General features: G+C 33.7%; 2 protein-coding genes across 4 annotated transcripts; both read right to left on the bottom strand.

Moving 5' to 3' along the window:
• Positions 1–181: 181 nt before the first annotated feature.
• Positions 182–6,409, bottom strand: LOC108327107 (ribosomal RNA small subunit methyltransferase, chloroplastic). Of its 2 annotated transcripts, XM_017560833.2 has the most exons (10): positions 6,124–6,409; positions 5,542–5,691; positions 5,252–5,308; positions 4,634–4,723; positions 3,694–3,789; positions 1,648–1,732; positions 1,265–1,317; positions 1,102–1,185; positions 807–917; positions 182–679 (listed from the first exon to the last, which is right to left on the bottom strand). In XM_017560833.2, exons 1-10 carry the CDS (start codon positions 6,358–6,360, stop codon positions 614–616), a joined length of 1,029 nt encoding a protein of 342 aa, XP_017416322.1. In that variant the 5' UTR covers positions 6,361–6,409; the 3' UTR covers positions 182–613. The 2 variants fall into 2 exon arrangements, with proteins under 2 accessions (XP_017416322.1, XP_052729921.1); XM_052873961.1 differs by lacking the exon at positions 182–679 and having other exon boundaries at positions 839–917; positions 1,037–1,185.
• Positions 6,410–7,520: 1,111 nt separating this feature from the next.
• On the bottom strand, positions 7,521–12,653 carry LOC108327032 (flap endonuclease GEN-like 1). 2 transcript variants are annotated; one of them, XM_017560700.2, is made up of 8 exons: positions 11,981–12,007; positions 11,681–11,854; positions 11,299–11,469; positions 10,081–10,262; positions 9,071–9,311; positions 8,847–8,982; positions 8,302–8,759; positions 7,521–8,051 (listed from the first exon to the last, which is right to left on the bottom strand). In XM_017560700.2, the coding sequence occupies exons 1-8, from the start codon at positions 11,990–11,992 to the stop codon at positions 7,794–7,796; spliced, it is 1,632 nt and encodes a 543-aa protein (XP_017416189.1). In that variant the 5' UTR covers positions 11,993–12,007; the 3' UTR covers positions 7,521–7,793. The 2 variants fall into 2 exon arrangements, with proteins under 2 accessions (XP_017416189.1, XP_017416187.1); XM_017560698.2 differs by lacking the exon at positions 11,981–12,007 and adding an exon at positions 12,353–12,653 and having other exon boundaries at positions 7,522–8,051.
• Positions 12,654–14,647: the final 1,994 nt, after the last annotated feature.

Genomic DNA, 14,647 nt, shown 5'->3' with positions numbered 1-14,647 from the left:
TGTCTTTCTCTGTTTGCTTATAAAGAAAATAGAATTGAGTAACCCAACAATTGCCATATGGATTTGTCACTATTAGTAGTTAACATCATGGGAAGATTACACAATTGCAATTGTGTTGAGGTTTGGACACTTCAAAAGCCTTGACATTGTGGTTAGTCTAGCCATATTCATAATATTCAAATCATAAAACGTGTGCTCATTGTCCGTTCAAGACGTGACAAACATTTGTTTCAGCTTCAAGAATAGACTGCTCTTCATTTACAATGTAGGCTGATTGATTCAATCCAGTTACATTACCTCTCTGGCAGTTAAACTTACAAACTGTGTATTGCACAAGGGAGTTTACTCTAATTGTATTCATAGAACAAGTTCAGCGTAAATATTTTTCAGAGATGAACACATGCCCCTGCTTGAAACCTTGGTAGTTGGAAGGAGAAAACTGTTGGGAATTAAATATATCGCCAATTTGAGATGCCACTTCATAGTTTCTCCTTGAAAAGTTGGTTCTCTATTTGAATCGAATGTATACCTGCAACAAAGAGCTTTATGAATACGTGAATCTCTAGGGGCTTCTGCTTGAGGTTGCTCTTCAAATCCATAGTAACCCAGATTGCTACTCCTTGGCAATCAAGTTATGCAACTTAACAAAATCATCCAATGCTAGTTCCTCAGGTCTTGACTGTAAACATCAGAAGTTCAGATGGGTTAGCACAATCCTTAGAAAACAAAATACCAGAAATGATGAAGTTTACCAAGAGCAAAGAAACAAAAACAAAAAAGAGTAGTTGCACACACTGATCACTTACAGTAGCTAGAAGACCTATGCTTGTTAAAGCTTCTTCGATCTCAAGGGATGTGCATATGTGCTGAAGGGACTTGCGCAGCATCTTACGCTTCTCATTGAATGCTGAATTAACCTACAAATATATAGCACTGAAGTTTCATTGAAATGGTGCAAGAGGTCTGTACGTTAGGACGAAACATTAGCAAATTGGTATCATCAGTTGCTCATATTACAGTGTGACGAGACTTTAACTGAAATTAAAGTTGAAGATCCTTGCAAACTCAATGCATGACAGCATATGCTGGGGAATGGAATACCATTGAAAAGAAGCTTTTAGTGGAAGAAACATGGGGATATTCTGACGGTAGCTTCAGCTTGAATGAGACAACAGCTGCGTCAACCTACACATTTATGAAAATGAGTCATTGATGATTTATAAATTAAGATCTCGCAGGCATATTTAAATATCATATCACTTACGTTAGGCTGAGGGAAAAAATTGGTTCTTGGGACTTTAAATTTGTACTCCGGCTCTGAAAAGGAAAGTCCGATCTTACGCATAAAATTAACCAAAATTGTGGGCAAAGGATAACAAAGTCTCTAGTTGCATCTTGATGTACAAGCTATTCCTTAAGAAACCACATCCAAAAAAGTAATACCAATATTTTTACAAGCACTTTCTTGATTTACAGCTCCTTGTGTTATAAATGCCAACACAGGTTAAGGACAAGTCTGAGAGTTAAATATTTTCTAATAATGGATCGGTTTTACAGGTTTTGTTTGATATATTGTGTGAAAATTTATGATCCTTGAATGTAAAAGAATGGCTTATTAAAGATTTACACTATTTGTTGAATATATACCTGAATAGAAATTGACAAATACATTGATAGGACGGTACTCAGGGGTGCGGAGTGATGACACTACCAAGCGGACAGCAGTCTCCTCCTGTAATGATTTGATCTGGTTAGTAAGAGCTGTTATTGAATGAAGTTTCCTTTAATATTGGAAGTAAATTGAACCCTTGTCATTTTTCGAACGGGTGTTAGTTTTAAATATAAAGGATTTTTAAACCTTAAAGGGGAGGTTGGTAGAAACTAGCTCAAAACACTCCCACTTGATATGAATGTAATGTACTATCTTATGCAGATACTGATATAAGATATTTCAATATATGTGGAGAGGATTTACTACAGAAGAAAAAAAACTAAAACAGAGGGTATTCAAGAGACTGCACTCTCCCCCAACCTTCTCCGCATTTCTGCTCACCCCTCTATCTTCCTCCCTCTCATTTATATCCATAAAGGTCAAACTTTCCCTCTCAATTACCCTTGATTGCTTCATTATCTGTATCGACTATTCCTTCCCTCAGAGACCTAGATCCTTTGCACTTTCTCCTAATATACCCTTAGCGATTGGTGGTTTCGTCACAGAGGTTCATTACACTTGGCTCCCATCCGCATGAGGTATGGGGAAGGTGAGATATATTGTTAGGGTATAAGGTGGGAGGTAATGATAAAGGTTGGGAGGTAATGAGAAGGAGAAGAAAGGTAGGAGGGAAGTGAGGCCGAACGGTGGAAGACATTGAGAGGTAAGGCCGAACGGTGGACAAGGGGGAATGGTCAAACCGAACGATGGACAAAAGGCGAGTGACCAGGCTGAACGGTGACAATAGGGGCGACCAGGCCGAACGGTGGGAGGCAGGAAGCGAACAGGCCAAACGGTGGGAGGCAGGGAGCAACCAGGCTGAACGGTGGGAGGCAGGGAGTGACCAGGCCGAATGGTGGGAGGCAGGGAGCGACTAGGCCGAACAGTGGGAGGCAGGGAGCGACCAAGCCGAATGGTGGGAAGCAGGGAAGGACCTGAGCCGAACGGTTGAAGAATCACCATCTTAACTGCGCAGCGGTTAGGGGGGCGAGAGCTAATTACAGTAAAAGGAGCCACAATAGGAGAGAATATTCAGTATAAGTTAATTAGAATAAATAAATATATATATCCTAGGAAATATTCAATATAAGATATTTATAATTAAGGATATATGCTAGGATAATATACGAGGGGATATTCATATTAAATATAGAGATATTTATATTAAATGGAGATATATTCTAGGGAAATATTTAGTAAGAGATGGGGCGGGAAATAATTAGTATAAATAAAGCTAGAGTCTAGGATTAAGGGTATGCTTTTGATTTGTGAGTTTTTGTAAGAGAGGTCATGCTCTCAGGTAACTGACGGAGATCCTGCTCCCAGTTATTGTTTATTTTCTTGATTCAGTATTCTTATTCAATAAAAAAGGTTTATTCAATTATTTTTCATTGTTCTTTGTCTGTGAGAGTATGTGGGAAGGCATTCTAGTTACGTAACATATATTTAACTATAGTCCCCGTTTGTAATAAAAAAAGAGAGGCTATTTCTGTGACTAGACACTCAAACAATAGATCACAAGGCTACAATCTTATTTTATGCCAAGGTCTACACTTTGAACACAAGAAATATTACTTCAAAAAAAAGAAGGAAATGTAGGGAAAATATAACGTGGCCTTTGGATATCTATATAACTTGGGTTCTTTAGTATCCAAAATAAGTGTCACTAAAGGTCAGCTCTTTTGCAATCTCAGCCAGTTCTTGCCAACACAGATTTGGTCATTTCATAAACAATTTGGCCTTACCATCAAATTTCTAATTTCTATAATTTCTTTCCCCTATTCTACGTAGTTATGCCTCAAGCTGATAATACTGATCAAGATGCAAAAACAATGAACATTGGAAGCACTTGAACTTCAGATCAAGTGATTGGTGAGTAGGAGTTGAGTGATAGGAACTAAAACATTAGAGGTTAGTAGTTAATGAGAAAAACTAAAATCCAGACAATAAATTATAGACACTAGAGAGCTATCAATTCGAACCTGGAGCAATAGAACCACTTCTGAGAAAATGTCACCCATCGGAAGAAATAATTTGATCACATCTGTACTGATATTAAAGGGAATGTTAGCAACCACCTGCAAACAATATATCATAACAGGCCAATTCAGGACTTGCATTATTTTTCTTGCATATTCTTGGAAACTTTAGCAGCAGAACGGAACACCATAACTTCATGGTTATTATATAGCTGCCTAATTTAGGACCCTGAAGTTAAGCTTCCAAATGAATTCATATAGGCTTATAATATTAGTAGTGGAAGATTCACAACAATCACACATATATATAAAGCGCTAAAAAAAGTTATTTGACCCATTACACCCACGAATTACCCTTTCTACCCATACAAAGTGAAAACTATGATTTCTAATTCTTACAGTGATGAGTGGAGCAGAATGGTAAGTTCAATTCCTTTGTTAACAGCAATATTTATCTTCAAATGATTTCTTCTGACTCCAGAGCTACCTAAAGGTTAAAAACACTTTGGTATTGAGTCTAGAAACATTTCGGTAAGGATTTCTTTTTTACATGGGGTTGTGGGGCACTAGATTGTTAGCCCACATCAAACCTGGACAGGCCAAATCTTGCATAGCTCGTAGTGAGCCACCGGAAGCTCCCAAATTGATACCCCACCACAAGCAACTCAATGGAGTCGTGGATTTCTTTTTTAAATATTGTTGTCTTTTTTAAATATTGTTGTTAGAGATGTAAGAAATATATCTTATATTTTTAACAATTATCATATCTATTCAGTTGTAACTTGAAAGGCTTAGATTTCAAACGTAACTTTAATTGTGGATATTATAAAATCAACAATTCTGTTTTATTCCAAAAACAAAATGATTAAGATAAAACATGATTTCTAAAAGCTGACAAATAATTAAATAACGTAGTTTGCTAGTTTAGGACGTAGAGCCTCACTTTGGCACTTCTGGATTTTGAATATGTGCTTCCAACCAACGATGACATATGAGAGCGCACATGACACTTGACAATATCCTCGGTCAAAACCTGTAGTTGTTTTAATCAAAGCGTCAACCTAAATTATAATTTATACATAAAAATTGGTCCTGATTTATCATAATTTCAGCAAAGAATCATACTTATGACAGAGAGATTGGAAGAAGAAATACAGACTTCCAACATAATGAACAAACTAAAGTAACAAATGAATAGACATATCAAGAATTATGAGGAAATTACAGACTGACATTACTTTAAAATGCAATAAGAAGAAACTGGGGGAAAACAACCAACGCAAATGTGGTTCCAGACTCTGATTTCAGCAATCAAGGCCAGACAAGGAGTAGTGTGTAGGAATCCCCAATCATGTCATGAAAGATATAATCTATATGAACACTACAAGTAACTAGATTTCAGTTTTAAACAACATCAATTGTTATAACTACAGTACATATTGAGCTTCTATAAACAATATGAAACTGAATTATAACTTATAAGCCAAATTTGCACCTCAATAGCACAGGGATAACAGGCATGTAATATAAAGATAAAGATAAAGTTCACCATGAGTTGTACCTTCAACTTTCCTGAACTTGAAAATCTTTCACTCACGAGGGCAGCCATGTGTTTATCCTGAATCAAATGAAAGATACAAGAAAAATAAAACTTGACTTGAAGTAGAAGACAGCAATGAAAAATTATTCACCACTCCAACCTACAGCAAAGTTGGAAATTTTACACAGCCTACATTGTGAGAAAAAATTATTTACATTGTAGAGATATACAAATTAACAACAGCACAGATAAAAAGGGACACAAACAAACTCGTGCTTAGACAATGGGATCTTTGTAAAAAATGACCAGACCTTTTCAACTGCAAGTACGAATGCGCCCGAATTCAAAAGAACATTAGTCAGGGAGCCAGTTCCAGGTCCAATTTCCAACACGACATCGCCTTGTTCAATACCGGCCGCACCAGCAAGTTGGTCATTTATTTCAGAATTCAACATATAATGCTACAATCACATCAACACCCAAATGAGAAAAAAATTTCACAGGAAGATTCATTCCAAACCAAGCCCCAAACAACTTTTACATCCAAACAAGAAAACAAACAACAATTCATACCAAAGCACCCAGTTAGACACCCATCAACTGTTTGATAACAGACCTCAGTGAAGCACTCAAATAAATCGTTCCAAACAAAAAAAAAAGGACTAAACTCACAAAACTAGATGTTGCAGTGCTACAACGCAAAATTCAAGTCAAACCAACTATCCCTTGTCCATACCCACCTTTCTGTTCGATGAAATACCTCAAAGAAGCACCCGCATACAATTTTCATAATAATACCTCAAAAAAGGAAATAAAAAATTGGAGCACCACAACATAATGGGTCATGCCAAATTTTCTTAGAAAACAAACAAAACAGAAAAAAAGATGCAAACCTGGCCAAGAGATTTTCTGGGGAATCTGCCTTTGGATTTGAGAGCTTTGAGAGTGGCATGGTAATCATCAGCGCTTCGCGTGGAAGCTCGGCTACTTCTTTCAGCACAAACTACGTATGGAGCTCTCCGCCTTACGCCGGCGGTGCTATCATGCGCCGGTTTGCGGTGGCGGTAAAGCAATGCGGAGTGAGATATTGGCGGGAACGTTTGAACAGAACATAGCGAGGAAGGATTCATGTTTGGTTGTTCGTTACTTCCGTAGTTATCTGTTCTGATACTTCCCACTTTTATAAATACACAGTTCATAAAAAATAGTGATCTTTAACCTTAAGAACAACAATTTTCATAACAAAAAAATATTTCTGAATTTCTTAAACATTCTTGATTTTATTGTCAAAGAGGGCCTAGGTAAATGCAAATTTTGAGCAAACATTCGATTTTTTTTTATTATTATGTATTTCAATAAAAGGAACACGAACAAGGAGTGTTATTTGCTACATATGTTATCTCATTTTAAAATTAATTTACAGCATTTATTGTGTGAAAAAACAATGCTTTTTTCATTTTCCAGAAAAGATGAATATAAAGTTTTTCTTCTTCTTTGAAGTAAACTTCAATTTATTTACATTGAACTTTGATTCAAATATATTCTTTTTCATGTGATATATTAATAACTTTAACTTTGGTACATTATCAGTCGCAATAAAATTGAATTATATTAATAATTCAAATATATTCTTTTTTATGGATGATTTAGTTGAATTTCAAATTTAAAATCAAGTGTCAAATTAAATTGCTTATTGTGAGTTAATTAACAACTAATAAAATCTATATGACAATATTTTTGAAAGACTATTTTGCAATTTGATTAAATTATAATTACAATATATTTATATTCATCCAAACATGATAGCAAATGTGTATTGTAAGGTTTATAAATTATGTTTATTTGAAACTATTTCTCGTCCTATCGATATTATTCAATAGCGTAAAATTAGTCGTTTATAAGGCACTATTTCTTACAAACTTCTTGGAACTATATTAAAATTTTATTTAATAGTATTACCATAAAAAAATAGACAAATTTGAATATAGAACAATATTGCAGCATTTGGTTGAATATTTACTCATTGTTACTTTTTTAATATTTTTTTTGTTAGAAATATAATTTTCGATTCTTATTTTTAATTCACATACATATATAGAAAATAAATTGAGAATCACTCGTATTGAGAATCCGCATCATATATAGAGAATAAAATGTATGTTTAATTACATCCTTTCAATGTTTTTGTACACACTCGTCACACTTGAACAAGAAATTTTTTTTAGAGATTCAAAAAGAGAAGGAAAAAACTATACTAAAAATGATTCAGACAGGCAAGACAACTGCAAACTAATACATACATTATATCAAGCTCTCATTTATTTAACACTGTTGGGTTTTTTTAGTGTTAAGTTTTGCACATACGCAAAAATCTAAACATTACAATGGAGAAAAAAGAACTATAAACTAACTAAAACTTATTCACAAAAATAAAGAAGCAGACAAACAAAAGCAAATAGTTAATTACATATAAGCTCACTGATCTGTGTACTCAACTCTATTTTCACTGCTTCGATACTGTTAATGTCAATAATTTCAAAACTCCAAGATATGTATATACTCACTAGTCAAACAAAAGGCGACGCCTCACAGATTTTGGAAGATTGTCAGAATTAGACATGTTTCTTTTCATTTTTGAACTCTTGCTGCCCTCACTATCAGCATCATTGGATGATTCTTCTCTTTGTTTTGATTGACGATGTTTAATTTTGGTTGATGGAAAGAACTCTGTGATGCTTAGCTGAGTACTTCTTGAGTTTGGAGAAGCTGGTTTTTCATTTTCTTGGCACCTTGATTTTGAGTTCTTTCTCCTTTTCCTTTCCTGCAATTGAAGCACCAGTCACTATTTTAGCACTGCTAACCAGCTTAGTTGATCCAAGGTGTTTTTAGGATCAACATCATGTTTATCTTGTACCAACTGCTACAGTTGTTATAGTAAAATCCTTGCATACTTCTTGGACTCAGTTTATGAATATCAAGAGGGATCCCAAAAAATGGAAGCATAGGATATTAAAATGACAAAGCAAAAATAAACACAGGTTATAGGTAGAATGATGGAGAATAATAAACACCTGCTCCTGCAAAAAACTTTTGACTTCTGCAGGAAAAGCAGTCCCTACTAGGTCCATGTTTTCATCTGTAAACAGAAAATTACATCCATCTACATGAATCTCAGGAGCATCGTCCAGTAGATCCACCATTTCATCAAGCTCTACTACATCTTGTTGCACACTGGATTCATTTGATGGAACTTTGCTGGTGTTAATGTTTACACCTGCACGTTTCCACTTGACCACATAAAACTGATATCCATATCTCATTTTCACACGTTCAACCGAATCAAACTCATATTGCCCAAATAACAAAGTTTCTCCCGTAGGAGTAGACATATCTCTCAGAAAGATAGTGGACATCATAGGAAACATAGTCCGTCGAATGTAGGATGGTTCCCAATGCTGATGAAAGTTTAAAAAATCAATCAGCATCTCAATATTGGGTTTTCCCCATATGATCCGAGGACCATCACTTGCTGCAAACAGAAGATGATAGAATGAATGTCAATACAATACACACCAGCAACTCTAGACTATAAAATTCATATCACAGTTCAAATGACCTGAAAAGTAACCATTGTCATTGCATAGGTACATGTCAATGATTTCATCTTTGGGAAAGTTTGGCTCCTCCGCAATTTTGTGACAAATTTTTGAGTACCGATTTTCCTCTCGTTTCTGCTCCTTATGTCTCCTATTCTGCAAATCAAATATCATTGAAAATTATAACCTGTTACATTTAATTCAAGTAAAACCAGACAAGTGCAAAGCCTTCTAAGATACATACCAAAACACATGAGCAGCAATCACATTTAAAACCCTCTGGTTTTCTCTGGCAGCCTTCATCATCCTTTGTGACACAGGATTCACAAGAAAATTTCATATGATCTTTCTTGCTGCCAGGATGCCCACATAATGAGCAATGAGGTTGTTTTGTATTCGGGCAGTTTCCATCAACATCTATGTTGTCCTCAAATTTAGTGCAGCTGGGAATTTGTGAAGTATCCCCTTTGCCTATCTCCTGTAATCTGCTTCAAAATCATCATCAGAATGCCAAGACCAACATATTTATTCAGGTTATCGAAGTCTCACTTTGACTATAATTAAAGGTTTGATGAAATGGATAGACATCCCTTGAGTTTGTTAACTATTACAATAAAAATAGATAAGGAAATACCAGAGACTTTGTCTTGTCACATTAAAATACTTAAATCAGCGGGGAATTTATTAGTGTGTAAAGGCATTTTTGGATCCCTTTAGGTTGGACTGTGCGCTATTTTGGTCTTCCAAGTCTTCTTCCAGACAATTATGTCCTTCTACTGAAAAAGTCTTTACAAATTGTATCAACGGAATTGCTTTCTGTTCAGAACTAACCAATCAAATCACACAAAATATTTTTTCTTCCACTTCAGACCCTAACCTCACACCTTAAAACATTCTTCAAATTTTGTCGAGTTTCCACTAAATTTCTTATCTATAAACTTTTAAATGATTTCATGTCCCAATTTAATCGTGAACCCAACCCCCAAATATTAGGATAGAAAAATAATTTGAGCGTTGAAGTAAAAGAAAATCAACAAACAACCAAATTTTATTTCTAAAAAAAAAAATTATTAGCTCAAAAGACAAACTTGAGGTACAAAGGTTGTGAAGTCCAAACTAGAAGGAGTAAAAGTACATTACTCAAAATTAAAAATCAAGCTACATGCAATTTGTCCGGTCTCAAGGGGCCATTCCATAACACTTAAATACTTCAGATGATACAACAAAATGTTTATCACTCTGAAGGATCCATACCTATTCAATATATCATCTTCATTAAAAGCTTTAGCAAAATGAAGTGCATTATCAAGCCCAATTCCTCGAACACCATTCATATCATGATCATTTCCAACCAAAAGAGAGATAGCTATCAAGTGTTTCCTCTTCAATCCAAGTCCAGCTTCAATATCTGACATGTTGTAGCATTCAAATGGTTCCTGCATGCAATGAATTTATTCAAATTTGTCCCTAACCAGTGATTTTAATGGTACTGAATGTTGGATCCAACCAAATCATAAGCTATGTGTTTTGGTGTTTTGAAGACACATTGAATGGGTAATCATACTAAAAAAGATAAAAATTAGTAATAAATGCATTCAAGAGAAAGCAGGAGTGGTATATATGAAAGGAAAGTTGATAGAGTTGCCACTAAGATGGTTTGGTGATGTGAGAAAAAGACCAACATAATCCCCAATAGGATAGCCGAATGACTGAAGAGAAGGAGACTGAAAAGAACCCTTACTGAAACCAGTAAGATGGACTTAAATCTAAAAGGCAGGCCTGATCACTGGCTTAAGTTTATATAAAATACAATGGCTGACCCCAGTTAATATAAAAAGAAAAAACCATTAATATGATTAATTAGTTTCTTACTAGCAATATTTTCAAACTTAAACAAAAAAATACTCCATAAGTGTTCTCAAGTATTTTCAAAATAGAAGTGCACCACACTAAAAAATATTAATACTCCATAAGTGTTCTCAAGAATTTCTTTTAAGCATAAAAGGAGCACGCAATGTTTGCAACTTCAGGACAATTAAAAGGATATACAGGTAAAACTTTTAAGTAAATGTTTGAAATCAATCACTTGCTGTAATTGCTAAGTTATGCCGACAGAAAAAAACTACAAATTAAAATTATTTTTTTCAAAAAAACAAAAAACTGTCATAGAAGAACAGGTGAAAAATCCATTGTATAATATGGTCAGTTGAGGAAGAAACTAGGGGTACATTGACAGATATCATACATAACTTTGAACTATATCAGGCCAAACAATCATAAGTTTGTAACAAGTACATAGTCTATAAAAACTCAAATTTAAAGTGATCAGCCAATGTTAGTATCCAGATTAATGAAACCATTTAGAAAAAGTCATCTGAAATACAAATGTGAGCTAAGAAAACATACATCATATTTTTTTATAATAAATTGCCAGGAGATAAAAAAGAAAATACAATTACCATAGTAACTTACTTTGGAATTGGGACAGAAACATTTTATAATGCATTTTGCCCCAAAGAGGAATGCATCACTGTCTGCTGTGATGCAAGCATCTACATGACCTTCACTATTTAATTGAGCACAGAGTGCTTCGGCCTCTCCTTTAGCCTGTAGTACAGGCATTCCAAGTAGTTTGACCAGTTCCTATAACAGGAGAACAGGTAACTATCAGAAAACAAATTGACAAACCTGCATCCATATCCAACAAATATGTAATTAAATAAGTGTTCTTGCTATAAGGTATATGTGTAAACATTAGGGAAACAAATTTTGATTGAAATGCATATGTAGCCTGAGACACAAAAATAAGATCATCAAGTTGGTGGTAATCATAGGAAAAGTAAAAGCATCCCACCACACATTCTTGAACTCGACTTGAAAACAGGCTGCTCCTTTCTGCTGAAACACCTTCAGAGACTGGCAAGCTAGTCAGCTCAATGCCACAAGACCCAAAATATCTTGCAATCCTGGCCTGTGCTTTCAACGGCGATGGAGTCCCATCAACAATGAACACAGGAAGTACCCCAAACTGCAAAAATCACCATATCATCATCAATATTCAAGTTCATCCTTTGTTTTACTATTCCATATCTAAACTAACTTAACATACAAGGTAAAAAATAAAAGCAAGACCCATTTAGATTAAACCCGTCACCTTGCATGACATTCCAATCCAAGAGTATCAATTTAAGTCTACATTAAACATAAAGAGGAACAGCAATTTAGATAATCCCATCGCAACCAAAATGACACTCCAATCCAATACTACAAGAAAATTAAGTCTAAATCACTAAACCTAATAGATAATTATTTTTTGTATACACAGTTCATGCAAACTACCTAAACTTTCAACACTCCACTTTTACAAAACCAAAAAAAGACAATAACACCTCTTAACATGATCATTTGTTGAACCAGTCAATTAATCCCAATTTTTATTTCATGTAATTAAAATGTGCTAAAAATAAAAAATCTTCTTCAAAAAACAAATTTCCTAACTTCCTGTAACATTTCTAGGGTAGAAAACCTTGGAAAAGAGATTGATGGTGCGGAAGAAGGTAAGTCTGAGGTGAGGTTTTCTGACATGAGTGGCCTTCATAGCATTCTCATGCTGAACAATCCAGAATGATAGGTCCACAGCAACTCGCTTGTTCCTCAAGAAATCAAAACCCTCGCGACGAGCATAGGGCTTTAGCAGCTCCCAGAAATTACCACCAACCCCCATCTATCAGACAAGAAAAATACTATGCGAAAACATTGTCAAAATTTAACTTTGTTCTGATTTTCAGTGAATTAATTGTTTTCTAGGTTATCGTGTGAGGATGAAAACTCAGTGTGACTGTCATTGGTTGAGACAACGTGGAAATTAAAATATAGCCGTTGGATTTCTTACCGTTATCGGTGGAAGGTGAAAGTTCAAAAGCCCATTTGGGTTTATTGGGCTCAAATATGTACATTGGTAGTGTTTGGAAAAAAACATTAAGTGATTTATATTTAATATTATATGTTTTAATTAAGGTATGATTTAACTTGAATTTAAAATGTTAGTTTGTTTAAGACAGTCTAATGTCTATATAAGTCTATACTATCAAGCAATAAGAAATTATTTATTATATAAAGTTTAAGGTGATTAAGTTATAAATAATGCATTGGATGGAGTTCATATTTTCTTAATTAGTTTTACGTGTTTTAAAATATTTTTCAAAAAAATATTTTTTATTTTTATTTTTTCTGTTAAAATATTTACAATTCAGTGAAAACAAATTATTTTATATTTATTATTTTTACATGAAAACAAACTCATTGTGAAACTTATTGAGAGTTGATTAGGCTTGACTAAAATAATAATCCAAAATTTAAAGAGAGAGTTCAAAATTGTGCCAGATTTGATGCAATATTCAAATCATTAATTGGTGAATTATTAAGATTTTCTGTATATTATTTATTTTATTCTTAATTTTAAGTATATTTTTGGTTTTTTTAGACTTCAAGAAATACCTTTTTGTAGTTCTATATTTGTAGATCAACTCTCTAAATCTTACATAAGAGGAATTTGAACAAAAAAACAATATTCTAATTTTTGTATCACTTTGTTTATTTGTATGGGTTTTATAAAAGGTAAACTCTTTTTTCTTTCAAGTTTATACACTTCATTGAGTTATAAGTATTTGGTGAATTATTCAAAGATTTAATAATTATGTTATATAAGATTTACATTTTTTTACTAAATTATAATATTAAACATGTTTTTTATTGGTAGAAAATTATTTTATATTAAAATAATTATTGTAAAGATATAGAGAATGATATTTTAAAATCGATAATGGTTTAAAAATAGTAAAACTTATTATTTTAATATTAAAAAAATTTAGTATAAATATTTTTGTTATAAACAAGTTTCATTATTTTAAAACACATCATATATTTACCATATATTTAGAAACCATTTTTCTAGGATTTTCTAATTTCTCGCTCGGAGTTCTTCCTTTCTATTAATCTATTTGAAGATATGATATCGTAGGAGTGATCCTTGCAACAAGTTTTAAAATTTGGACAAATCAATCTCTCAATTTGGGTAACTTAAGTTTTAACCCTTTTCTTAGTATATTTATATTTTCAATTGTATATGAGCATTATTTGCTTGCATGTGTCTTTTTAATTTTTTATTTGAGTATATGCTGATCAGTGGTCATGATAGATCAGTGGTTATGATAGTATGATTTTATCGTTCTTATAATGTTTCTATGTGTAGATAGAGCATCCTATGTGATTGGAGGTAGTTTGGAGTTCTAAAGTTGTTTGAGATGTCTTAACAGGTAATGAAAGCTATTTATACTTGTTTTAATTTGAATTGTTTAGTTAATTATATGTAGCTGTGTTGAAGTGTGATTTAAGGTGATGTCTGCTTGATTAAATCTATATTGTAGCAATGTGATACTTGCATATTATGTCCAATGTTGAAGGAATGAGATTTTTTTTTTAAGTGTGTTTGTAATTTGGAATGCCACTATAGAGTTCTTTAATTGGGTAATACGGCTGGACTTGAGTTAAGATCATGAACTTTTAAGTGATGAGAAGTCTATTAAGTGATGATTAACTTAAGAGGAGACAATTAATCAATTAAAACTCAAAAGGGGACATTCAATGTACTAATACATCGTTGATTGTCACTGATAGCGCTGGTGTGTCATTCCCAGGATTTAAATCCTGAGAGCATTTCGTTAGGTAAGCCCTAGGCTCATTGGGTTGGGCGCCATTTGGTTAACGTTAGGCGAGAACCTTTCAGATGTGCCTTTGGTGGTTGAATAGCACTAGGCTATGA

This window comes from Vigna angularis, chromosome 2 (genome assembly GCF_016808095.1).
Source record: "Vigna angularis cultivar LongXiaoDou No.4 chromosome 2, ASM1680809v1, whole genome shotgun sequence".
NCBI classification, from domain to species: domain Eukaryota; kingdom Viridiplantae; phylum Streptophyta; class Magnoliopsida; order Fabales; family Fabaceae; genus Vigna; species Vigna angularis.
The sequence above is the reverse complement of the archived record's forward strand: the minus strand, read 5'-3'. Positions and strand labels throughout refer to the sequence as shown.

What these genes read in the sequence shown, in the direction of transcription:
- LOC108327107 (XM_017560833.2), bottom strand. Translation starts at nt 6,360, where the DNA reads ATGAATCCTTCCTCGCTATGTTCTGTTCAAACGTTCCCGCCAATATCT. An exon ending in CCAGAAAATCTCTTGGCCAG is followed by an intron (nt 5,692 to 6,123) that starts GTTTGCATCTTT and finishes ATGTGATTGTAG; the next exon opens with CATTATATGTTGAATTCTGA. An exon ending in CAAGTTCAGGAAAGTTGAAG is followed by an intron (nt 4,724 to 5,251) that starts GTACAACTCATG and finishes AAACAACTACAG; the next exon opens with GTTTTGACCGAGGATATTGT.
- LOC108327032 (XM_017560698.2), bottom strand. Translation starts at nt 12,550, where the DNA reads ATGGGGGTTGGTGGTAATTTCTGGGAGCTGCTAAAGCCCTATGCTCGT. An exon ending in CCATCAATCTCTTTTCCAAG is followed by an intron (nt 11,855 to 12,352) that starts GTTTTCTACCCT and finishes TGATTTTTGCAG; the next exon opens with TTTGGGGTACTTCCTGTGTT. An exon ending in TGACAATGGTTACTTTTCAG is followed by an intron (nt 8,760 to 8,846) that starts GTCATTTGAACT and finishes TTCTGTTTGCAG; the next exon opens with CAAGTGATGGTCCTCGGATC.